Source organism: Podarcis filfolensis, assembly GCF_964270895.1.
Source record: "Podarcis filfolensis genome assembly, chromosome: 7".
In the NCBI taxonomy this organism is placed as follows: Eukaryota; Metazoa; Chordata; class Lepidosauria; order Squamata; family Lacertidae; genus Podarcis; species Podarcis filfolensis.
The window spans coordinates 88,435,590-88,462,412 of record NC_139603.1 but is presented as its reverse complement, the minus strand read 5'-3'; the positions used below and the strand labels follow the sequence as shown (position 1 = coordinate 88,462,412).

General features: G+C 45.7%; 1 protein-coding gene across 1 annotated transcript in view; it reads left to right on the top strand.

Annotated features, from left to right (window-relative positions):
* Positions 1-26,339, top strand: part of LOC310766042 (1-phosphatidylinositol 4,5-bisphosphate phosphodiesterase gamma-1-like) — a 94,498-nt gene extending 68,159 nt beyond the window's left edge. The window contains exons 22-31 of the mRNA XM_083621843.1: positions 1,807-1,873; positions 3,853-4,016; positions 5,375-5,471; positions 6,427-6,651; positions 8,874-9,022; positions 16,307-16,421; positions 17,348-17,509; positions 18,500-18,588; positions 19,828-20,012; positions 21,851-26,339. Coding sequence (XP_083477969.1) covers positions 1,807-1,873; positions 3,853-4,016; positions 5,375-5,471; positions 6,427-6,651; positions 8,874-9,022; positions 16,307-16,421; positions 17,348-17,509; positions 18,500-18,588; positions 19,828-20,012; positions 21,851-21,902 — 1,305 coding nt within the window. The 3' untranslated portion in view covers positions 21,903-26,339. The remainder of the gene's footprint in view (positions 1-1,806; positions 1,874-3,852; positions 4,017-5,374; positions 5,472-6,426; positions 6,652-8,873; positions 9,023-16,306; positions 16,422-17,347; positions 17,510-18,499; positions 18,589-19,827; positions 20,013-21,850) is intronic.
* The last annotated feature ends 484 nt before the right edge of the window (positions 26,340-26,823 follow it).

Here is a 26,823-nt window from a genome sequence, read left to right as displayed (position 1 = left end):
TCCCTCCCTCCCTCCCTTCCTTCCTTCCTTCCTTCCTTCCTTCCTTCCTTCCTTCCTTCCTTCTTCTCTCCCTTCCTTCGGTCCTTCCTTCCTCCTTCCCTCCCTCCCTTCCTCCCTTCCTTCCTCCTTCCCTCCCTCCCTCCCTCCCTCCCTCCCTCCCTTCCTTCCTTCCTCTCTCCCTTCCTTCGGTCCTTCCTTCCTTCTTCTCTCCCTTCCTTCGGTCCTTCCTTCCTCCTTCCCTCCCTCCCTTCCTTCCTCCCTCCCTTCCTTCCTCCCTCCCTTCCTTCCTTCCTTCTTCTCTCCCTTCCTTCAGTCCTTCCTTCCTCCTTCCCTCCCTCCCTCCCTCCCTTCCTTCCTTCCTTCCTTCCTTCCTTCCTTCTTCTCTCCCTTCCTTCGGTCCTTCCTTCCTCCTTCCCTCCCTTCCTTCCTTCTTCTCTCCCTTCCTTCAGTCCTTCCTTCCTCCTTCCCTCCCTCCCTTCCTCCCTCCCTCCCTTCCTTCCTTCCTTCCTTCCTTGTGAGCTCCCCCAGTTCCCATCTGCACACCCAGCTCCCCAATGTCAGCCCCCTTTACAGACCTGCTCCCAGATGATGATGATGATGATGATTTATTCAATTTATACACCACATTGTACCTGGAGTTCTCAGGGCGGTTCACAAACAAGACCACAACATATAAAATCAAACTAAAAACAATAACCCAATAAAAAACCTAAAAGAGCCACATTCTAAAAGGCTATAGGATGTCAAACAGATCAACCAAAGGCCTGGTTAAAAAGGAACGTTTTGTCTGGTGCCTAAAGATGTATAATGAAGGCGCCAGGCGAACTTCCCTGGAGAGAGCATTCCACAGGCAGGGAGCCACTGCAGAGAAGGCCCCGTTTTCGTGTTGCCACCCTCCGGACCTCTCAAGGAGGAGACACACGAAGGAGGGCCTCAGAAGATGGTCTCAGGGTCCGGGTAGGTTCATATGGAAAGAGGCGGTTCTTGCAGTTCTGAGCCGTTTAAGGCTTTATAGGTCAAAACTAGCACATTGAACTGGGCCCGGAAACTAATTGGGAGCCAGTGCAGTGGGACCAGGTTCGGTGTAATGAAGCCACTTGAGTTCTCTATGGGAGCATCCCAGCCGTGCCTGCATCTCATTGCTGGGAGGGGACCACTTGAATGGGGAGAACCCCACGTGACAGTAAATTGTGCCATTTTAGGGGATGAAACCTAATTTTTGCAAATTTCTTCAGCCGCGGGGGGGGGATCTTAAAAATACGTTTTTGCAATTTTACACATTTTTTATTTACCAAGCAAAACTAAATTACATAAACTTAAACCAAAATATCTTTTGAATTCCCAGGCCATGTTGCAACTTTTGAGCACCCCTTATTTGGGGAAATTGAAAGCGGGGATAATCTGACACACCTTAAAATTGCGGCTGGTTTCGTGGAGTGTGAGACTTATCAACGGCTCCTAGCCCCCTGTTTAAGATGCGAGGCTAATGAGTTTCTTGATCCACCGTTACGCTGCTAGAATCTGCAGCTAGAGCTCTGATCAATTGAACTGATGGATTAATTGAGGTCTGCAGCCTGTGTTTGTACAATGCCCATTGATTGTGGGGACGGGTGGTTAAAAGTGAAATGAATGTGGCTCATTTATGTGCTACTTTTCTGTCTGGGGAGCGTAGCAAGAGAAAGGTAGGGACTGAGACCTCAAGGTATTGCAGACCCCCTGTCTTTTGTTGGTTAACCGCCACCCCTTTAAAAACAAGACAAATAAATGATTTCTCCCCCATCTCCTCTCTCTTTTTCTCTTGTTCAGTCCGTGGAGAACAGCCCTCTGGGCAACTTCCTGAAAGGTTTCGTTGATGTCCCTTCCTGCCATGTAGGTAAGTGTCTGAAGAAGCAGGGACTGGAAAAAGGAGGGGTTATCAATGCACCCCCTCCTTGGGGGAGAAGGACTGAGTTTGAATCCAAACAGGACAGTATCCTGGAATACAACCTTCCCTGGGCGTGAATCCTAGCGCTGCTTGTTTGTGGTGGCGCTGTGGTCTAAACCACTGAGCCTCTTGGGCTTGCCAATCAGAAGGTCGGTGGTTCGAATCCCCGCGATGGGGTGAGCTCCCGTTGCTCTGTCCCAACTCCTGCCAACCTAGCAGTTCGAAAGCACACCAGCGCAAGTAGATAAATAGGTACCGCTGCAGCAGGAAGGTAAACGGCGTTTTTGTGCACTCTGGTTTCTGTCATGGTGTTCCGTTGTGCCAGAAGCGGTTTAGTCCTGCCAGCCACATGTCCCGGAAAGCTGTCTGTGGACAAACGCCTCGTCCCTCGGCCTGAAAGCCAGATGAGCACCGCAACCCCAAAGTCGCCTTTGACTGGACGTAACCATCCAGGAAGGGGATGCGGGTGGCGCTGTGGGTTAAACCACAGAGCCTAGGGCTTGCCGATCAGAAGGTCGGTGGTTTGAATCCCCGCGACGGGGTGAGCTCCCGTTGCTCGGTCCCTGCTCCTGCCAACCTAGAAGTTCAAAAGCACCTCAAAGTGCAAGTAGATAAATAGGTACCACTCCGGTGGGAAGGTAAACGGCATTTCCGTGCACTGCTCTGGTTCGCCAGAAGCGGCTTAGTCATGCTGGCCACATGACCCGGAAGCTGTACGCCGGCTCCCTCGGCCAGTAAAGCGAGATGAGCGCCACAACCCCAAGGTCGGCCACAACTGGACCTAATGGTCAGGGGTCCCTTTACCTTTTAACTGCCCAGGGGTCCTTTACCTTAACCTTTTACCTGCATTTTATAAAATTTGCCTCCCACTTGATTTTAGAAAACCTCAAAGCAGTTTGCCAAAGGAATAAGGCCCTGAGGTTATTAGTGAAGGGAATTTAAACATGCAAAAGGATTGCTTGAGAAATTAATCTGCTAGGAGCAGATGAGGGCAAAACACCTGTTCCCTCCTCCCAGTTGCACTTGGAAGCTGCCATTTGGAGACCCTGGAGCAAATGTGGAGGTTGGTGAAGTGAAGGACATGAGCATAGCTGCCAACGTTTCCCTTTTTATAAGGGAAATTCCCTTATTCCGAATAGGATTCCTTGCAAGAAAAGGGAAAAGTTGACAGCTATGGACATGAGGCAGGAGTTGGTAATGCAGGTGAGCTGCGCACAAGCAAGCTGCCGGCCAGCTCTGCTGAGGCTCTTTTTATTAGCACAATATGCAAAACCAGTCAGATACATTTTGGACTGTGAGCTTTACACATCTTCCAATCCCGAGACCGTGGGGTGGTACAAGGTTATGTTGGCACCTGTTTCCACCGTGTCATTTTCCCCTTGGACAATGTATGACAAAAGAAACAAAGGTCACAGACAGACCACTAAGAGAGCAAAGGTTAGACAGAGGGCATGATGTTCAGAAAGCTGTGGCTTTGTCTAAGGGGGGGCGGGGGAGTGTGCTCCACAACCCAGCGATCATTCCTACAGGTTGGGTTGTTCGGCTTCCGCCATCTCCCCAGGACCAGCCCGGCTTTGCCCATCTCAATGGCAAGCCAAATTGGCTGCGTTCGCTCGGAAACTGGAAGGCGCACCAGTCGAACTGAACTGGGACTGGGGAGCCTCGGTAGGAATGTTACAGGAAATTTTGGTGGGGTTTGTGGGGTTTATTGGGGCAATGAAGAGGGAGCCTGTCCATGCAGGCAGCATCTTCTTCAGTGGCTGGCTTCCACAGAATCGTGGAATTGTAGAGTTGGAAAGGGACCACCTTTTCCAACCCCCCTGCAACGGGAGAGCAGGAACTGTCGCTTGCCCTGCGTGCCCCTCCGCGGAGCATTCCTGCGTTGAGAGCCTTTTCCAGTAAAGCCAACCCCTCTGATGTCCTTGTAGTTATCTCCAAAGACGGGAGGAGCTCCAAACCATTTGTCTTCACCATCCATTCCCAGCAGATGACCCACCCATCCCAGTCGCTGGACGTGGCGACAGACACACAGGAGGAGCTCAGTGACTGGGTGGCCAAGATCCGGGAGGCCACGCAGAATGCAGATGCCAGGGTGAGTCTTCCAGGAACTTGTTTTCCTCTGCCCTCTCCAACACTTTTTCCTTTGGTGCCATGGCTTTGAAAGCCTGAAGACATTGCAAGCCTGGTGGGGGGTTGGTTTTTGCTGATCCACAAGCCACTCTAGAAACCTTTCCAGAGTCAGTAATAATAATAATAATAATAATAATAATAATAATAATAATAATAATAATAATAATTTATTATTTATACCCTGCCTATCTGGCTGGGCTTCCCCAGCCACTCTGGGTGGCTTCCAACAAAATATTAAAACACAGAAACCCCAAACAGTAAAAACTTCCCTAAACAAGGCTGCCTTCAGATATCTTCTGAATGTCAGATAGTTGTTTATTTCCCTGACATCTGATGGGAGGATGTTCCACAGGGCGGGCGCCACCACTGAGAAGGCCCTCTGCCTGGTTCCCTGTAATACCACTTTTTGCAGTGAACAACAACAAAAAAATTTTTTAGCAGGTGCCAAAAATTGTGCCGCGAAGGTGCATGCCTGATATCAACAGGTTTCAAAGTGCCGGTGCTGCCCCACAAATGCGGAATGGGTGTTTTGCGACATTTATAACAGTGCCTGTTCCGCCAAACTTTATAAATCAGTTGTACTGTTGTCAGCCGGCTCGCCCTATTTCACAAAAGTACCGTATTTTTCACCCTATAGGACGCACTTTTTGCCCTCCAAAAATGAAGGGGAAATGTGTGTGCGTCCTATGGGGCGAATGCAGGCTTTCACTGAAACCTGGAGAGCGAGGGGGGTCGGTGTGCTAGCGGAGAGCTTGCCTGCACCCAGAAGCTTGGGGCGCGCTGAGCTCAGCACTCCCCAGGCTTCCAACTTCGCGCAGCTCTCCCACAGCTTGCGGATAGCAGCCTGTTCTGGGGGCTGGGGTCGGGGGAAGCTCGGGCTTCCCCCACCCCAGCCCTGCACCTGGGGGGGGGGGGAATAAAAAAAAATTCTTTATTTCCCCCCCCCAAAAACTAGGTACGCCCTATGGGCCAGTGCGCCCTGTCGGGCGAAAAATACGGTAATTATTCTTAATTACTTCTCATAAGCTGTTTCCTTTATGAATAATTATTAAGTTTTTTCTAATTATAACTTAAATATCCACAAAAATAAGGAGGCCAGATACAGGATAAAGGAAGTCTTTTATTTGGTTGTTTGTATTGTTGTATGTTATGCTTATTGTATTTCTGTATTGGGAGGTGGGGGGCTTATGTTATGTTGTAAATAAAATTTTCAATAATTTTTTTTTAAAAAAAGTAATTTTTCATATAGATGGATCAAAATGAACAGATGCTCCGTGGAGTTTTTTCTGACCTTTTCTGCCGTTTGTGTATCCTGTGCAGATGCAGGAGGGGAAGATCATGGAGCGGAGGAAGAAGATTGCCCTCGAGCTCTCCGAGCTGGTCGTTTACTGCCGCCCGGTGCCTTTTGACGAAGAGAGTGAGTCCTCTCCATCTCCCATCCAGTCCCACATGCAAATAGGGGGCAGACAGGCCCCGGGGGAATCTCTTGACCCATCAAACTCCTGTTTCTGGGTACCTGCTTCCTTCCCTGTCTGGTGCTGGGACGTCCCTCAAGACCATCTTGGCCTTTGAGCCAAGAGGAGTCCAACAGGTGCCCAAAATTGGCTTGAAACTCCCCAATATCTGGTCATTAATTCATTCGAGGGAGGAATCTAAGGTAATATTCATACTATCTGCCCATCTACGTTTCCAAGCACAATTCAAAGTGTTGGTGCTGACCATTAAAGCCCTAAACGGCCTCGGTCCAGTATACCTGAAGGAGCGTCTCCACCTCCATCATTCAGCCCGGACTCTGAGGTCCAGCGCCGAGGGCCTTCTGGCGGTTCCCTCATTGCGAGAAGCCAAGTTACAGGGAACCAGGGCCTTCTCGGTAGTGGCGCCTGCCCTGTGGAACTCCCTCCCACCAGATGTCAAAGAGAAAAATAACTACCAGACTTTTAGAAGACATCTGAAGGCAGCCCTGTTTAGGGAAGCTTTAATGTTGAATAGGTTATTGTATTTTAGTGTTTTGTTGGAAGCCGCCCAGAGTGGCTGAGGAAACCCAGCCAGGTGGGCAGGGTATAAATAATAAATTATTTTTAGCTATGCACAGCCTCTCCCGGGCAGGGGATGAAGGCTTCCCTTGCCTGGGAGTGGCTGCATGCAGCTGTCCCATAAACCAGGACAGCAAGCGGGATCACTGCGCAGCAATCCCTCTTGCTGTCCTGGCTTCTGGGATTCAGAATTTTTTTTTTCTTGTTTTCCTCTTCCAAAAACTAGGTGCGTCTTATGATCTGGTGTGTCTTATAGGGCAGAAAATACGGTAGTTTTCTTTCAAAAGAGAGTGTTTCCCAAACCCCCCTTGGACGGGGGAATCTGTTCTTTCTTTCCAGAGATTGGCACGGAGAAAGCCTGTTACAGGGACATGTCTTCCTTCCCGGAGACCAAGGCGGAGAAGTATGCCAACCGTGGGAAGGGCAAGAAGTTCCTTCAGTACAACCGCCGGCAGCTAAGTCGCATCTACCCCAAGGGGCAGCGCCTGGACTCCTCCAACTATGACCCACTGCCCATGTGGATCTGCGGAAGCCAGCTGGTGGCCCTCAACTTCCAGACCCCCGGTAGGTCAGCCCCCTTTCCTTACAGCAGCTGCGATCAGTGGCTGATCTCTCTCTTTTTTCCCTTTTCCCTTTCATTGCAAGATTTATTGACATTTAGAAAAACAACAATTGCCAAGCACCAGAAAGAAGAGGAATATCAAGAAGATTGGAAGAAATTTAAGGACTATTTGAATAAATATTGTAATATACAGTGGTACCTCGCAAGACGAATGCCTCGGAAGATGAAAACTCGCAAGACGAAAGAGTTTTTCGTTTTTTGAGTTGCTTCGCAAGACGAATTTCCCTATGGGCTTGCTTCGCAAGACGAAAACGTCTTGCAAGTTTGTTTCCTTTTTCTTAAAACCGCTTGAAGAGGTGCAGTTGCGACTTGACCGTGCTTCGCAAGACGAAAAATTCGCAAGACGAAAAAACTCGCAGAACGAATTAATTTCGTCTTGCGAGGCACCACTGTAAATAATTAGAAGTCACTTGAAAGTACCAAACAGGCCTAGGAATAAACTGGGATTTAATAAAATAAATGGGACATAGAACACTAAGAAAAGTGAATAAGATAGATAATAATTGGAAATATTTTGCCTAAGAATGATACTGGAAAGCTGTTACATGCATATACAATGAAATTCGGAAGGGAGGGATTTGAAGAAGTCAATCAACAATGTAAACAAAATTGGGTCTTTAAGGGATATGGGATTAAGAATACTTTTTCTTATTGTTGTGGTCTTGGTTCAGTTTTTTGGTTTTTTTTTAGTATTGTATTTCTTCCTATGGTATTTTTTTGTTTTTGTTTTTTGTTATGTTTTATTTGTTATAATTGTGAAAAACTCAATAATTTTTTTTGAAAAAAAACAAAACAATTGCCAACCACAAAGTGTTGTCTTCCAGGACAACGTACGGATATTAAATTTGCTGTCATCCACACAGTATCAAAACTTGGAAGCTCTTAACGCTTAACATTATAGGCAATTGCTAAGCGTGTAAGGGCAAAAGAAGTAATTACAATTTTGTTTATTTTTTTAAGACGAACCCCAATTTTTATTTTTATTTTTATTTTATTTTTAATAACATCTTTATTGATTTAAAATACAATCATACAATAAAGGTAAGTACAACAGAGTTAAGCACAAAAAAGAAGAAAGAAGGAAGAAAGAAAAAGAAGGACAAAAAAGAGTTTAACAGTAGCAAGAAAATGTCAATTAAAAAATAAAAACCAAATATTTATACAACATCAAATCAAATCGAAAGTATACGGAGAATGGAAATTATATACAGTGGTACCTCGCAAGACGAATGCCTCATAAGACGAAAAACTCGCAAGACGAAAGAGTTTTTCGTTTTTTGAGTTGCTTCGCAAGACGAATTTCCCTATGGGCTTGCTTCACAAGACGAAAACATCTTGCAAGTTTGTTTCCTTTTTCTTAAAACCGTTAATACCCAGGGAATCCGTGCTTCGCAAGGCGAAAAAACTCGCAGAACGAATTAATTTTGTCTTGCGAGGTACCACTGTAATATGAAATATATGAAATCACATAAACAGAAAACTTATGAATCTCTGAAAGTCACATAATATGCATTCTTAATGGATTCTCTTGAAAACATAAAGGCAAATAAATGTAAGTCTTATAAGTCTCTGAATGTCTTTGAAAACTATACAAGTCTCTGAAAGAAGCAGTGGGTCATATTCTTATCTGATGAAAACAGGCTATAGAGCTTTGTTTATGGCGTCTAACGCTGCTGAAGTAGTTTGCAAACCGACGTTGTGAACAGTGATCCCGGATATACCCACTGTTCCGTGGAATTCTTCTTCAGCAGAGCAGAAAGATACAGAAATGCTTCATAAACCCATCTATATGGGGAATGGGAAAGTATAACAACAATTGCTATGGAGCAGTGGTCATAAAGTTATGTACAGTCATACCTCGGGTTGAAGTAGCTTCAAGTTAAGTGTTTTCAGGTTGCGCTCTGCAGCAACCCAGAAGTAATGGAGCGCATTACTTCTGGGTTTCGCCACATGCGCAAATGCTCAGAATTACATCATGTGCATGCGCAGAAGCGGCAAAACGCGACCCGCACGCGCGCAGACGCACAGTCGCGTGTTACCTTTGCTTCAGGATGCGAATGGGGCTCCAGAATGGATCCCGTTCGTATCCAGAGGTACCACTGTGGTCACTGCCTACTGACTGTTGTTTGCAACACAGGGGTTAAATTGTTCCCTTTGCTTCCAGACAAGCCTATGCAGCTGAACCAGTCGCTCTTCATGCTGGGGGGCCGCAGCGGATATGTGCTGCAGCCGGACATCATGCGGGACGAGCTCTTTGACCCCTTCGACAAGAGCAGCCTGAAGCACGTGGAGCCAATCACCGTTCAACTGCAGGCAAGTGAGAAGAGGAGGAGGAAGAGGAGGAGGAGGGGGAGACTGGGGCGACCCAGCTCCAGCTCCCGTCTGGTGCTTTTCGGCGGGGGAAACTGTGCCGTCCCTTTTCCTATGCACTGTTTTTGGGCGACAGGAGGTGGGCGGGTGTGGAGGACTCCCTGGTCCTGAATGGGGTAACTGTGCCCCTGAAGGACCAGGTGCGCAGCCTGGGAGTCATTTTGGGCGCACAGCTGTCCATGGAGCCACAGGTCAATTCTGTGTCCAGGGCAGCTGTTTATCAGCTCCATCTGGTATGCAGGATGAGACCCTCACCGCCTGCAGACTGTCTCACCAGAGTGGTGCATGCTCTAGTTATCTCCCGCTTGGAATACTGCAATGTGCTCTATGTGGGGCTACCTTTGAAGGTGACCCAGAAACTACAACTAATTCAGAATACGGCACCTAGACTGGTGGCTGGGAGTAGCTGCTGAAACCACACAATACCAGTCCTGAAAGACCTACTTTGGCTCCCAGTATGTTTCCAAGCACACTTCAAAGTGTTGGTGCTGACCTTTAAAGCCCTAAACGGCCTTGGCCCTGTATCCCTGAAGGAGCATCTCCACCCCCATCATTCAGCCCGGACACAGAGGTCCAGTGGCGAGGGCCTTCTGGCGGTTCCCTCACTGCGAGAAGCATATAGGGAACCAGGCAGAGGGGCTTTTCAGTAGTGGCACCCGCCCTGTGGAACGCCCTCCCACCAGATGTCAAAGAGAAAAACAACTACCAGACTTTTAGAAGACATCTAAAGGCAGCCCTGTTTAGGGAAGCTTTTAATGTTTGACGGACTACTGTATTTTAATATTTTGTTGGAAGCCACCCAGAGCGGCTGGGGAAACCCACTTCCGGTTAGCGCCAGCGCTTAATGGCGGACCTCACCCGGAGCTCCGGGAGAGGTCTACTTCGTAGGTTCGGGTCCTGTCAGCTACGGCGGAGCGGGGACCCTTAAAAATCACAGGCGCTTTGCCTGTGAACCGGAGACTCGGCGGGCACCTTTGCGCCCCCCCGACGCTGTGAAATAGCCTTTTTAAAGGCTGCGGATCAGCGGAGGGGGTGAGAAGCGGTGCTGAGAGTCGTTCTTACCCAGCCTGCGAGGAGAAGCCGCGTCGCCATTAGCGGAGAGCGCTGATTTCTTCCGGCGAAATTGGACTAAAAAACAACTATCCGTGAGTAGGATTGACCGCTAAAATATAATTGGATATCAAAATTAAAGAAATTGGGCACCGAGACGGACAAGCACTAAAAAGGAAGTCTGCTTTCCGTTCTGTAGCAAGATCAAAGCGAAAGGCATTCCAGCTGTAATTGCTTAAGAGGAAATTTGTGGGAGCTAAGAAATTCATCACCAAAGCAAAGAACTCCCTCCCCGAAGGGCAGAAGGGGGGGAAGAAGATTTTAAAGTGTTTTTCTGCCAATTTTAAAGAATTGAGTCAAATACCGCTGTTCTTATACCTGGGATCGGACGCTCGGAGGAAAGGAACCGGCTAAAGATTGTTGCTATAAGAAGGTTAAAAAGTATCTTTAACTGACTTGGGTTACTCTCAACTTGAAATATTTACTTTGTTGCACTGCAAAGCTACTTACAGGACACTATTGATTTTAGACCCCACAGAAAGAGAAAATAACAATTGGAAGGGATTAGGAAAGTTTTGTTTACTTTTAGGAGAGTGTGGGTTTACTTGGAGAAGTAAAAATTGACTCTGCGCCCTCTGGTGGATCTACAAATTGTTACAGCAACGAGTGAAATCTATGAGAACTTTTGTTTGACGGCTCAAGAGTCTGGGAATGACCTTGACTAAAAGACTTTGTTATGGCAGATGGTAAAGAGAAAGAGGATTTACAGGAAACAACTTTGAGATCTGGCAAACAATATAAAATTGACTCTTTTATGCAGAGAAGGGCTTCAGTATCAGGAGCCTCTGGAATTACAGCTGTTCCAAAGGCAAGAGTGAAAACAATGTCTACAGAAGAATCATTTGCCAAGGTATTGGAGAAGATAAATGACTCTCTGGAGGAACTTAAAAAACAAGGTGCAGAAACTAAAGCACAAGTTGCTGAAACTAAAGTACAAGTTGCTGAAACAAATAAGAAAATTGAAGAAATCTCTGGGAAAATTGACTCAAATACAAAAAGTATAACTGACCTTGGGAATAAAGTGAATTCAAATACAGAAGCAATTGGGCAAATATTGCAAGAATCATCTACAACAAGAAAAATAGCTGAGGAAGCCAAAGAAATTGCAACTGCTGCGGAGGCAAAGTTTCCACCAGTGTTTAAGAAACTAGATGAATATGAACTGGCACTTTCTATGCAGGACATGCAACGCAAGGAGAGAAATCTAAGGATCAGACTTGTGCCGGAAAAGGAAGAAGATAACCTGGTGGACTATTTGACTAAAGAATTTTCTGACTTTTGGAAGCAGGAGCTGGGCAAAGAAGAATTTAAGATAGAAAGTGCTTTCAGATTGGGAGCAAGGCAGAGGAAGAATCGACCCAGAGATTGTCTTATAACTTTAAGATCGAAGGAGGAGCGAGATAAAATATTGAACCTGCATTATCAAACAACCCTTCGAATCGAAGACTTTTATATCGAGATCTTCAAAGACATCCCTAAGAGTATCTTGGACGCAAGAGGACATTATAAGGACCTGGTGATACTGCTGAGAAAGAACTACATACCATTCAGGTGGGAGTTCCCCCAAGGCCTGTCTCTTAAATACAAGGGAAAGAAGAGAAGAATAAAGACCGTGAGTGATAAAGACAAGTTTATGGGAGAACACGAAGAAGACCTACAGAAAGAGACTTATCCAGGACAAGGGCATCCTTCATTAGATACGGAAAAGGAATTACCGACAAACGAGGAACAAAAATTGGGAGCTGTAGGAGGAAAGAGCAAGTAACCCCATCATGGCCCTGCAACTTCTAACTTGGAATTGTAACGGTTTGAACATCCCTAGAAGGAGAAAAAATATATTTCATGCTTTGAAGAAAGATCAATTAGACTTAATTTGTTTACAAGAGACCCATGTGACAAGAGCTCATAGAAAGTTACTAGTAAATAAGAAATTGGGACAAGAATTTATATCTTCAGACAGAGTAAAAAAGAGAGGAGTGGTGATTTATGCAAAGGAGAAGCTCCAACCGAAACAAATCTTTAAAGATGACCAAGGAAGATATTTGGCAATTGAAATTCAATTTCAAGGAGAGAAGTATTTGATAGTGGGAATTTATGCACCAAATGAAGGGAAAGCTGAATTTTTTAAGAAGTTGCATGAGATTTTGATGGACCACATGGATTGTAAACTAATCATGATGGGAGACATGAATGGAGTAGTTTCAACAAATATGGACAAAGCACAAAGACAGGTAGTAACAAAAGATGGAAGACTACCAAAGACTTTTTTTGAAATGACTGACAATATGGACTTGATTGACATATGGAGAACAAAACACCCACTAGAAAGAGAGGGAACCTTCTTTTCTGAAGCCAAAATGACATGGACAAGGATCGACCAAATTTGGGTAACTAGCAGTATGGCGCAAAACATAAAGAGAGTGGAAATCTGCCCAAAAACTTTCTCCGACCACAATGCAGTGAAGATGGTGATGAGGCAAACAACAACTGGCTCCTTCAGATGGAGAATGAATGACACCCTATTTAGAGATGAGGAGATTTGTAAGAAGGCCCAAAAAACCTTGACAGACTATTTTGAAATTAATCTAAGGACTAAAGTAGAAAAAAGAATAATATGGGACGCAAGCAAAGCCGTGATGAGAGGGTTCTTGATACAACAAAATACATTAAAGAAAAGGAAACAAAATGAGAGGAAGGAAAAAATTCTGGAAAAAATAAAAGAAGGGGAAAGGAAACTAAGATCGAAGCCAAAATCACAAGAGATCTTAAGAGAAATCAAACTATATCAAACACAATATATGGAACTGACGAATCAAGAACTAGAGTGGAAAATTAAGCAAATGAGACAAAAGACTTTTGAATCGGCTGATAAATGTGGCAAGCTATTGGCTTGGCAAATAAAGAAGAGACAAAAACTCAACACGGTAACAAATTTAGAAGTGGAAGGAAAGAACATAAGCAACCCAGCGGAAATTAGGAATTGTTTTCAGAACTACTTTAGACAACTCTACACACAAGGGCCGCAAAAACAAACAGATATACAACAATTCCTCGAGAAAAATGGGCTGAAAGAGATTTCACAGGAAAGTAAGACAATTTTGAATCAGGAAATATCAGCACAGGAAATAGAAGATGCCATTCAAAACATGACGTTGGGCAAATCACCTGGACCGGATGGACTGACTTCCAAATATTATAAAGTTTTAAAGGCAGGGCTTATACAACCTTTGAAGGAAGTCTGCAATGAGATCATGGAGGGGAGGAAGGCACCCGATACGTGGAGAGAGGCTTATATTACACTTATACCAAAGACAGAGACTGAAAAGACTCAACTTAAGAACTACCGACCCATCTCGTTACTAAATGTGGATTACAAAATCTTTGCTGATGTTTTAGCAAGGAGATTGAAAAGAGTTTTGATGGAGGAGATTCATGGGGACCAAGCGGGCTTTCTCCCGAAAAGGCACTTGTCGGATAATGTAAGGAATATAATTGACATTTTGGAGAAGTTGGAAGTGAACATAAACACTAAGGCAGTTTTGATATTTGTGGACGCCGAGAAAGCCTTTGACAACATTTCTTGGAGTTTTATGTTGAAGAACCTCCGGGGGATGGGGGTAGGCCAAGGGTTTGAGAATGGTATAGGTGCAATATACTCTGAACAGAAAGCTAAACTAATTGTAAATAATGTGGTCACAGAAGAATTCAAGATTGAAAAAGGGACACGCCAGGGGTGCCCTATCTCCCCATTAATTTTTATATCGGTCCTGGAGGTTTTGCTTAATATGATCAGGAGGGACCAGTTGGTTAAGGGGATCCAGGTCGGAGCTAAACAATACAAACTGAGAGCATTTGCAGATGACCTAGTACTTACATTGCAAGAGCCAGAAGCTAGTACGAAAAGAGTTTTGGAAATAATCCAAGAGTTTGGTCAATTGGCAGGATTTAAATTGAATAAGTCAAAAACAAAGGTATTGGAGAAAAATCTAACACAGGTGGAAAAAGAAAGGTTTCAGAATGAGACAGGGTTGACTGTGGTTAAAAAAGTGAAATATTTGGGTATAAACATGACAGCTAAGAATGTGAATTTATTTAAAGATAACTATGAAAAAACTTGGACAGAAGTGAAAAAAGACTTGGAGATTTGGTCAAATTTAAAGCTTTCCTTGTTAGGTCGAATTGCAGTCATAAAGATGAATGTATTGCCAAGAATGTTGTTTTTGTTTCAAGCACTGCAAATAATGGACAAAATGGATTGTTTCAAGAAGTGGCAGAAAGATATATCTAAATTTGTCTGGCAGGGCAAAAAGCCCAGAATTAAATTTAAGATATTAACGGACTCAAAGGAAAGAGGAGGGTTTGCCCTGCCAGACTTTAAACTTTACTATGAAGCGGCAGCTTTCTGCTGGCTGAAAGAATGGCTGCTTCTTGAAAACACAGACATTTTGGATTTGGAAGGTTTTAATAATATTTTTGGGTGGCATGCATACTTGTGGTATGACAAGGTTAAAGCACATAAAAGTTTTAAAAATCATATTGTCAGAAAAGCACTATTAAATGTTTGGGTCAGATACAAAGATTTGCTAGAAAATAAAACTCCAAGGTGGCTGTCGCCAATGGAGGCTAAGGCAGTTAAAAAGTTAAATATGGAGTCCAAGTGGCCAAGATATTGGGAAATTTTGGAAAAGGAGGGGGACAAAATGAGATTGCAGAGTTTTGAGAAACTAAAAGGGAAGGTGAGAGACTGGCTGCATTATCATCAAATAAATGAAGCGTTCAAATTGGATAGCAAAATTGGCTTCCAGGTGGAAAAATCAAAATTGGAGACAGAATTGCTAGAACCCAGTACTAAGAATTTGTCAAAAATGTACAACTTGCTGCTGAAATGGAATACAGAAGATGAAACGGTTAAATCAGCTATGATTAAATGGGCTCAGGACATTGGTCATAATATTTTGTTTGCTGACTGGGAAAAGTTGTGGACCACCGGGATGAAATTTACGGCATGTAATGCCTTAAGAGAAAATATTATGAAAATGATCTATAGGTGGTACATAACCCCAGTCAAGCTTGCAAAGATTTACCATTTGCCTGACAATAAATGTTGGAAATGTAAAGAAAAGGAAGGTACATTCTTTCACCTTTGGTGGACGTGCCCAAAGATTAAGGCATTCTGGGAAATGATCTATAATGAACTTAAAAAGGTATTTAAATATACTTTCACCAAGAAACCAGAGGCCTTTCTCTTGGGTATTGTCGGCCAAGGGGTGTTAAAGAAGGATATAACTTTTTTCATGTATGCTACAACAGCAGCTAGAATACTCATCGCGAAGTACTGGAAGACGCAAGATCTACCCACACTGGAAGAATGGCAGATGAAGGTGATAGACTACATGGGTTTGGCAGAAATGACGAGCAGAATCCGAAACCAGGGAAGAGAAACAGCGCAAGAAGAGTGGAAAAAATTCAAGGACTATTTAAAGAAATATTATAAAGTTAATGAAAGTTAGAATGATGTTGGATTAGAAAGTAAATGGTTACTATTAGTAATGGTTAAGACAAGGAGAATAAGGAAGATTAGTCTAAACTTTAACTAAAATAAGGGAAGATTTGCTGAACAATTGATAAGAATTTGGAATACAGAAATGGGAGGTATGAGGAAGTCGGGGAAGGAAGGTATAAGAAATTAGGATACGAAATGGTACATGTTTTTTGTTTCGTTTTGTTTTTGTATGTCTATGTATGTCGTGTTTACATGGAAAAACTTTTGAATAAAAATATTTAAAAAAAAAAAAGGAAACCCAACCAGATGGACGGGGTATAAATAACAAATTATTATTATTATTATTATTATTATTATTATTATTATTATTATTATTTGCATTTGCATTTGCATTTGCATTTGCATTTGCTTCCGAATGCCACTAGCTGGCAACCGCAGGAGGGGAGAGTGCGGCTCTCGCACTCGGGTCCAGCTCGCGGGTTTCAGGTTGGCCAACGTGAGAACAGGATGCTGGACTAGACGGGCCCCTTTGGCCTGATCCAGCGGGCCCCTCTTAATGTTCTGACATCTTACCCTTTCCACCTAGCTCAGTGCCCCCCTTCTCCTCCCCACAGATCCTGGGGGCCCGGCACCTCCCCAAGAACGGACGCAGCATCGTTTGCCCCTTTGTGGAGGTGGAAGTCTGTGGCTCCGAGTTTGACAACAGCAAAAACAAGACGGATGTCGTAGGTGAGAAGCTGCGGTTGAAAGACAGACAGACGAGACAGACAGAGTACTGGCCTTTCTCTTCCCACAAAGCAAAACTAGAGCTCCAGGCCGAATCGCTCTCACGACGGGGGGTTTCCCCCCTCCCACCTGATCATAGCATGTGTATCTTCTGAGTCATTTCCTACAGTCTCGTGGCTTTGCATAGTTCCTAGTTTCCCAGAGGTGGGGTCAGCAATTTGTGTTCGTGACAGTTTGAACGACTCATTCATTTAAGGTTATAGCAAATTCAGGTTAAAAACCTCCAAGGGGAGTTTGTTCCTCTGTCAAACGGCTCTTGCCATCAGAATGTTCTCCCTCATGTTGAGTCAGAATCGTCTTTCTTGTAAGCTGAAGCCATGGGTTCGAGTCCTGCCCTCCGGAGCAGGAGAAAACATGCTTGCTCCATTTTCCATATGACATCCCATCATATATAAAGACCAGGACTAGCCACCTGAGAAACAGTTTCTACGCAAATGCAATTCTGGTTCTAAACGCAGCATAAGGAGTCTCTATAGTATATTATTGTATTTTAAAATGGGGTTTCAGAGTTTTTAGGGGTTTTTGAATGTTTTATGTAGTTTTTCAATTTCATTGTTCTGTATAGGACAATGACAATAAAGATATTGTATATCGTATATCGTATTTATTGGAAGATGGCTATCCATGTCTCGTCTCAGTCTCCTCTTTTCCAGACTAAACCTACCCAGCTCCTTCAACCATTCCTCATAAGGCTTGGCTTCTAGACCCTCTGTTGTCTTGGCCGCCCTCCTCTGCACACCTTCCAGCTTGTCAGTATCCTCTTTACATTGTGTTGCCCAGAACTGGACACAGGACTCCAGGTGGGGTTCAGGTGGGGTTCAGGTGGGGCTTACTCACAATCTCCTTGTTTCATTTTGATTTTCTCCCAGCTGACAACGGCCTCAATGCGGTTTGGCTCCTCAAGCAGTTTGTCTTTGACATCAACAACCCCGAGTTTGCCTTTCTGCGCTTTGTGGTCTACGAGGAGGACATGTTCAGCGACCCGAACTTCTTGGCTCAAGCCACCTTCCCTGTCAAGGGCCTCAAAACAGGTATGCGCTGGATCTCTGCCACACATACACACACATCCCGCTTCCTTTCCCACACTGATTCATGGCTCTCTCTCCCCATGATCCAACAGGGCACATTCTCCTTTTAAAAAAAAATTACTACATTTTCAGTTTTTGTAATCACAATACCCATACATACATCAATAAACTCAAACCTCGCTCTTACCAGAGCATCGACCTCCTCCCGCCCCTCTTCCTGACTTCCGTATATATTTACTTTAATCTTAGCATTTCTATAACCACTTTTTTTACCTTCTCTCTTGTTTTTAGATTTCTCCTTGTTAAATGTAAATCAGTTCCTTATGTTGTCATTACAAAACATTTCAACTCAAAGCTACAAACCTTTTCAGATGTTTACAATATTCTTTCATATAGCATATAAATTTGCTCCAGTCCTTTTGAAACAGTTCCGTCACGCTGATTCCGGATCTTCCCCGTCATCTTTGCTAACTCTGCGTATTCCGCCATCTTACTCCGCCATTCTTCCAATGTTGGAATCTCCTGTGATTTTGGTTTCTATTCTCTGCCCCAGTCCCACTGGCCACGGGTGCCGTGGAAATGATGGAGTGGCCCAGTGGGTCTTCCTTGACAATTGATATTTTTATATTAACAGTATTATTATTATTATTATTATTATTATTATTATTATTATTATTGTCGTTGTTGTTATGAGAGAAGAAAAGGTTATGGCAGGGTTCCCCAAACTCAGGCCTCCAGCCATTTTGGGACTACAATTCCCATCATCCCTGACCGCCCATCCTGGTGATGGGAGTTGTAGTCCAAAAACAGCTGGACAACCCAAGTTTGGGAAACTCTGGGCTAAGGAGTAAACTCTGCACAAATCCAGAGAGGAATCCCTAAGACGGTTGGAAGGTGTCTTGTACGCCTCCTTCTGGCAATGCCTGCAGACCAGTCGGTGCCAAATTTACTGCTCCTCTTTCACTTGCATTCAACTGTGGTCTCTGCCTGCAGGTTACAGGTCGGTGCCCCTCAAGAACAGCTACAGCGAGGACCTCGAACTCGCTTCCTTGCTGATCCACATTGAAATTGTCAATGCCAAGGTAAGCAAGATGCTTGCGGTATCTGATAGGCTGCTTCGCCCTCCACTGGCAGAAGAAATGCCCCGTGCAATGGGTTGCCTATGGTTAAAAGCAAGAGTCTGTAATTCTGCGTGGACCCTCTTGGCTTTGACCTTAGCATCAAAATACTTAGAGAAAGGAGCTGTGTTTACTGACAAAATGTGGTTGTGGTTCTCTCGGGGTTTCAAGTCAAAATGCATTAAAGAAGTGTCACAATTTTCCCTTGATTTTACTGTTTTATCTTTTGGGGGGTGGGTTGTGTGTACAAAATTTATTAAATTTTCTGTTTTACAATTTAGAATATTCATTTAAACAACCTTAAAATGTCCATGACTTCCCTTCATATTTTACATAGACTAAACCATTCAGCAATCTATTATTACATCCATCAAAACTTGTTTACACTGTTGAATTCATCTTAATGCTGCCGACGTTTTCAAGTGTACACAATTCCCCCCCCATATATTCAGTAAACATTTTCCAATCTTCTTTAAACGTATGCTCTTCTTGTTCTCTTATTCTATATGTTAGGTCCGCAAGCTGCGCATATTCCATCAGTTTAGGTTGCCATTCTTCTTTAGTCGGGACCTCGCTTGTTTTCCATTTTGGGGCTAACAGAACATGGGCCACAGTAGTGGCAATACATAAATAACTTTTTAAAACCTGTTTTATCTTTTGTAAACTGCTCTGAGGTTTTCCGCAATCAAGTGGTCTATAAGTTTTATGAAATAATAATAATAATAGTCCAAAGGACACAGGTGGCGCTGTGGTCTAAACCACAGAGCCTATGGCTTGCCGATCAGAAGGTTGGTGGTTCGAATCCCCGTGACGGGTGAGCTTCCGTTGCTCAGTCCCAGCTCCTGCCAACCTAGCAGTTCGAAAGCACGTCAAAGTGCAAGTAGATAAATAGGTACCGCTCTGGCAGGAAGGTAAATGCCGTTTCCGTGCGCTGCTCTGGTTCGCCAGAAGCAGCTTAGTCATGCTGGCCACATGACCCGGAAGCTGTATGCCGGCTCCCTCGGCCAATAAAGTGAGATGAGCGCTGCAACCCCAGAGTCGGCCACAACTGGACCTAACGGTCAGGGGTACCTTTACCTTAATAATAGTCCAACCCCCTGTGATAAATGCAAGCTGGCGCCTTGGAAGCTGCAAGGCAAGGCAGTCGCCTCCCTCTGGGGCTCAGGGCTTTGCCACCCACAGCAGTTCCTCTGTGTGTTGCAGGAAGAAGACGACGAGAACCTCTACTCCTCCATCCAGCAATTGCGCGACCGCGCCAACGAACTCTCCAACCAGGTATCCGGCTTCGAGCACAGCAACAACAGCGACTCTCGCTACCAGCAGCGGCTGGACGAGCTGCGAGCGGCTCAGGAGCGCCTCATGGAGCTGACGGAAGTGCGCAACAGGAAGTGAGTGGGCGCCACTGGGCTCTCCCTTCCGGAGGAGTCTTGCGAGGTTCTCCCTCTCCCCTACAACCCTGCGTTGTAGGCTGAGCTGAGAATTGGTGATTGGCCCCAAGAGCACGGCCCAGTGGGGATCTGAACCCAGGACTCCTGGGTCCCAATCCGGCACTCTGTAACCGCAATGCCACCTGCTCTCTTTAAGTTCTCGAGGAGAAAGCTGGCTGAAATGTATAGATGCCAGGACAAATTGTGTTGGAAATGCAAGATGAAGGAAGGGAACTTCCTACACGTGTGGTGGTCCTGTGCTAGGGTTAAGGCCTTCTGGGATATTATTTACAATGAATTAAAAAAATACTAAAATATAACTTTAGTAAAAAAAACCAGAGGCATTTCTATTAGGGCTAATTGATGAAGAAATTAATAAAAAAGATGTAAATTTATTAATGTATGCCACAACGGCAGCGAGAATCCTCTTGGCTCAAAGGTGGAAGCAGCAAGAGATCCCTATATTGGAAGATTGGAGAATAAAAATGGTAGAATTTGTGGAGTTGGCGAAGCTGACAGGGAGAATTAGGACTGGAGCAAATTTAGTTATTACTTGAAAGAAAATTGTATTCATTTAAAAATGTTTTAGCGTTAACGTGAAATGTTTTGTAATGTGAAATTATGATGCTGATTTATAAATAAGAATGTGATTTTCTTAAGGTCACTGTAGGATAAAGAAGTGATTATAGGAATGCGAAAGATATGTTATAGGCTATAGGGAGGTAGAAAGAGAAAGAGAGGTAGAAGGAAGTCAAAGCTCACTTTGAGCAAATAAGATGTGAATACGTGCATTGAATTAAAATAAAATATGTAAAAACTCAATAAAAATTATGATAAAAAAAAGTTCTCGAGGAGAAGCCCCCAGGCCCACTCAGACGCCAATCATTCTCAACAACAACAATCTTTATTCCGGTCCAGAGACCCAACAAATCGTTACAAAGCAATGCACAATTCAGACAGCCTACCTCCAGGTTAAACAAGCATTTTGTTCAGACTCAAAGATAGGGATCTTTGGTTCTTGCAACCACCGATAAAAACTTTGCCACTGCTAATGTTCTAGCGTTTGTCCGGTCTTCCAATAGGAACCTGACATAGTGAGCCTCTGATTTTCCCGGGAAAGGAACCAGCAAGGCTATTATCAGTTCAGCCCTGGCTTGCTCATATTTTGCACAGTGCAACAAAATATGTTTTATGGAATCGATGTCTTGAGCACACGAGCAAAGTCTGCCCTGGTAAGGAACTCCTCTCAACCTGCCATCCAACACTGCAGAAGGAAAGACGTTTAGTCTGGCTTTGGTGAAAAGCCTTCAATAGTTAGGTACTGTCAGGTTTTTAATGTAAGATGTTAACTTAAAAGACATGCCCATATTGTACTCCTACTGCCAGCGGACTACAGACTGCGCGTGATCGAGATTGCAAGTCACTGTGTGCATTATCCCATAATCTTTGCTTTAACATCTTTAGGGCGCCTTCATAACCCAGGTAATACAGTTGGGGGGCGTGACAGACCAATAGAGGTGGCTTTTTTAGCCTTGGTTTTCTGCCATTTGCTGACAAACTCCTCATTGGTCAGGTGTTGGTACAAACCCTTCCCTAGATCAAACACTGAAATCCTGAGCCAATGTTTTAGGGCAGCCCACCACGCTTTAGTTGAAATTGGACATTCACCAGCTTCTAACAGAAGTATGGAGTTGGGGACACAGTTGGGTACCTGCAGCAGAGATCATAGAAATTTTGCCTGAAAGCCATCTAGCTTTGGCAGGTCCCCATTATCATTCTCTTTGTTTTCCCCAACGCAGGTTGATGGAGAAGAAGAAGAGAGACCGGCAGCTGGCCAACAAGCGGAACTGAAGCAGGGCCAGCGTTCCTGGCTCGCCCCTGCCGCTGGGGGGCCTGTAGGCAGCCTCTTCCTTCTCCCCACCAAGCCCCAAAATGGCCTTTCCCACCAGCCACTGCCCAGACAGTTCTCTGCTGGTTTCCTGGTGCCCGGGAGCAGAGGCTGAGGCGGCCACAGCAAGAACGCCCCCCAGGGGTGATGGGAAGCAGGAATCTGAGCGGACTGACCGCCTGCGGGGATGGAGACCCCCCAAGTTCCCGCAGGCCCCATTACGGACGTCGGACATGGTCCTTGTTGAAAAGTTTGCTTGAGCTTAATTTTAACCCGTAGCGGAGGAGCTGGGCTTTTTATTACTTTTAATTTAATCATTCCACACCCACCCCCTGCTTAATCCTGGCCACTTTATGGTCGCAACTTGGAATAAGTCTCTGGTGTCACTTGCAGGACAGTCCTTACACCTAACCCCGCACATTGCAAACCTGCAGAGGCCGAAAAGCTGGAGTAGTAGGAATTCGGGACAGAGGAAATTATGGCTGGATGCAGAGGACTTGCAAAGGGAAGCTGAGAAAAATAGACCCCTGTGAGGTGATAGACAGACATCAAAGGTTACTGGGCGGGAGGATCAGTTGGTGGGGGCAGGAACATGATGCACTCTTTTGCCCCCAGAGAGGCAGAGTGAGTCTGCTGTGAATACAGATGTGCCTCACAGTGAGTGCCTCTCCATCCTTAAGCACAAAAGTTCTCCGACCGCAAACTTTGCTGTCACGATGGCTGCACTCGGTGCTCCTGAGTACTGGAAGCCACAAGAGGGGAGAGTACAGGTCTTGCGTTCGAATCCTGCTTGTGGGTTTCAAACAAGGGGCATCTATCTGTCTGGCCACCACGAGAACAGGATGGCTGGACCAGATGGGTCGTTGGCCTGATCCTGCAGGCTCTCCATACGTTTGATCTGGAATAGATCTCGTTTATATTGAGGGGGCTTATTCCCATTAAGTGTGTGCAGGATACGGCAGCCATGGTATATTTATTTATTTATTGCTAGGAGGGAGAAGGCTCCCTTGCTCCCGCTGCCTTTCGGTCGGGAATATCCCCCAGCGTTTCCTGTTGTTGCAGAGAGCAGGCTCTGTCCTGCTGTATCTCGAACACCAGGAAGGGAGTTGGTCTAGGGACTGCGGCCGTCGATCTTGGCTTTGCACCATCTGGCCTTGATAGCCTGGCTGCCTTATTAGTGTCTTCAAATGGAAGTAGGGAAAGGGCCTGCAGGCGTTGGGGAGAAGCAAGCCCTGAGAAATGTCATTTGTTAGAGGAGGAACCTCTGAATTCACCACCATTTTCACTTTAGCTGTCAGCAGACTCCTGTAATTTCTTTCGCTGGGGGCTTAGCACACCCCAGGGCAAGCCATGGTAGGAACAGGCATGTGGAAGGAGACCCCCACCCCTACCTCTAGCTGTCTCTTTTACATCCATACTGGCCGAGAGAGAGGGAAGCTATGGAGCACATCAGTAAATCATAGTAAAAATACTGCTCCACATTTTTGGTGATGGGTCGAATTGAAAACTTCCCTTCCTCTGTTCAGAAGTCCCCAAACCAGAGCTTTCCAAACTTTGGACATCGGTGGCACACTTTTTAAACATGCACCATTTTGCGACACAGTAATTCACTTTTACCAGCAAGCCTAAACTAACCCCTTTCCAGCCCTGGGAGCAGTCCTGCGACATCTATACCTATGTTTAGGAAAGTTTTTAATGTTTGAAGTTTTATTCTTTTTTTAGTCCTCTGCTGGGAGCCGCCCAGAGTGGCTGGGGAGACCCAGACGGATGGGCGGGGTATAAATAATAATATAATTATTATTATTATCATTACACACTGCAGCCGGCACACTAACGTGTCGCGACACACCGTTTGGAAAGCTCTGCCATAAATGTTTGCATTTTGAGAATCTGTGTTTCAGAGGAGATGTCCAATGTCTTGCCCCTGGTCCCTTAGCAGGATGGCAAGCCAAGACATCACCGTTCACCTTAGTGAGGTCTTCCTTCTTTCCCAGGGAAAGAATCCCAGGGATTCTGCAGTAGAATCACGTACACCGATAAAGCAAATCCCAACAGTTGTGTCCTTCCTACCTATTGCAGAATTTGGGCCATTCTAGCAGCATAACCCAGGGCCTGATGCTGGGGGAAATTACGCCAAAAGTCTACACGCACTGGAATTGAGCCCACGAGCAAGTGACTCCCCCAAATCATTGTGGCTTATAGTGGCAGCTCCGAACTCACAGGCTTCATGGGAACGCAGAAAGCTCCCGCTGCTACTATGAGGCCTGTTTGAGTGATGAGGTGGTCTTAGGAGAGGTTCTGGTGAAGTTTTATTGATGGGGAAAGTTGGCCTATATGCAGAAACGGAAAGCTTTGCACAGAAAGCAAACTCCAAATGTACAGGTAGCGAAATAAGTCCGAATTGGCAGTTAAGTTTGCGGAAAGGGTTGAAGCCACAGGGAAATTGCTGCTGCCCAAACCGGGTTGAGAGGAGTGGAACAGGTTTGCAAGAATCCTTCTGCAAACCCACTCGCTCCAGTGATGTTTGTGCAGGAAAGTTGTGGCCTGTAGGGAAGAGGGAAGGTGAAGGTGGCTGTGAGGAAGCTGGCAAAGAAAGCTAAAAAGAGACCAGGAAGATCCCAAGTACCACATTTATTGGTGGGGTGGGTAGTTGCATTCTGCCAAACTCTTGCTGTATGAGATATCTTGGCAGCCCGTTCCTTCGCTGTGGCGTGAGGGATGTCCTGAGCTCTTTAAAAAGGGTTTGGTGGAGAGGCGGGGGCATTTTAGGACCTCGCAGGACCATGCAGAAATGACCGCCACGAAGCACTGATAGGGCCTGGAGCTGCGGGGTGCAAAAAAAAAAAATCTCAGACAGAAGAGCAGGATTGTCTTCCTTCAGATAAGCTGGTGCCAGAGGCAGAGAGAAGCAGCTGCGAGGAACTCTGCACAAGCCACACCCCAGAATATTTTGTCACAAGCAGGCTGAGGATTCCAACTTTGGCTGTTTAAAGAGAAAATGGAACATGCATTCCAAAGCAAGGATAAGCATTGACATGCTGGGGAAATCTCGGCTGCTAGAAAAGGGCCGGAGGCGAAATGCAGCAAGCCAGAGACTTAATGCGGCTTCACGTTGCAGAATTACCCTGCAGGTGTTGAGAAGGGCGGCGGTTCCATGCCTGGAATGCTTGCTCCTCCTCCCTCCCCATCCTGGCTCCTTCCTTCCACGGGCACAGATCAGAGCTATGGCAGAAGGTCCTTTAAGAGAGCATTAGGCAAATTCATGGAGGGCTATCGATGGCTGCTAGCTATGATGGTTCCAGTTTTCCTCTGCGGTCAGAGGCAGAAATGCGTCCGAAGACCAGTTTCTGCGATCTCACAGGAGGGGAGAGAGCTCTTGTGATTGAATCCTGCTCATTTGTTTGGCCACTATGAGAACAGGATGCTGTGCTAGGTAAGACCTTGGCCTGATCCAGAAGGGAAATGCTTGTGTTCTCTCATCTGGGCCACCAGAATAGCATTGCTTTAACGCCCTTCTTCACTCACTTTGGCCAGCGAGGGGCAGGGAGATGATGTACCACAACGACCACATTTAAAACCCTGTTGCCTCAAAGCAGGCAATAGGTTCTGCCCCCTGCAGGGGACCAAACTTGAATCCCTTTGCATAGCCCTGCCTTGAAAGCAAAGGTGTGGGGCTTCCTATTTGTGCGTAACCTCCCCTATGGAATCATAGTCCAGCCCCCTGCAATGTAGGAACCTTTTCCCAGCGAAAGGGGCTCAAAAGAGAATGGCCAGTGCTGTAAGTTTGCGAGATGACGACTTGGGCAGCTGGCTGGCTGGGCCTCTGCAGTAGCTGCTGATAAAGGGAACTTGGGTTAACTGCGATACTGACCCTTTGCATGTTCACATCATCAAAAGCAGATTCTTCCGACTAATTTTAAAACCTAGTGTCAGTGGTCGTCTCTTTTGTAATTTACACGGGGCTCGAGGGAGGGCACAAGCAAGCCTCGCCTTGGCCAGAGTTCCAGTTTACCTACCATCCATGCCTTTGAACCTGGAGACTTTCTAGCTCTTCAGTACCACGGTTGCCGGACGGGCTGCAGACCACTTGGGGCAATGGAGGAAAAGGCCTGAGGGAGCAGGTGAAGTTTCTGAGCACTACTCAGTCTCAGAGTGCAGGTAGAATCCACCTCCCAGTTAGAAGAACCCAACTCGAAGCTTCTTTTGCGGGAGGGTTGCTTACGCAGGGTGGGGAGATTCGCCCCGACCAAGAGGGGAGGGCACAACAAGCACAAGAGAGTCAGCAAATACAGCAGCACTGTTGTTGCAAGGAGACGTCCCTTCCAGTGCCACTCTGGTGAGGGACCCATGTACCCTTTGTATGAAAATAAAATCTATTTAGCCAGTATTTATACAGAAAAGTGCTTTGCCTGTCTGGCTTCTTTCCTCTTCCTGTCAAGGGTGCGATTGTGCTTTCAACTTCATAAACATCCACTTGGCTGCCGAAGCCTCAGGATTCTTGCACTGGCAAAAACACCTGGCCTCATTCGGCCTACAAATTTGTGGCCGTCTGACACATGTCAGTCATTGGCTCTGTCAGGGGCTCGGGAGCAGGAGCACAGGGGAGAGAGGAAATGGAGAGTGAAGGGGAAGAATCCGAGGGCAGCGTAGGGGAGTATGACAGTGGCCCGAGAGATTCCATGAGCTTCTCCAGCGAATCAGAAGATTCCCAGAAGGGGGCACCTATGGTCAGGGCAAGGGGGGTCCCAGGGGGGACGCACCAGAAACAAGGAGCCAGCGGGGAACCCCAAAGCAGCAGCGGGGGATCAGGACCAGTTTCCCCACCAGAGCGTAGTGGGGGGGAAGAGTCACAGGTGTCAGGACCAGCGTCTCCTCCAGCGGGGA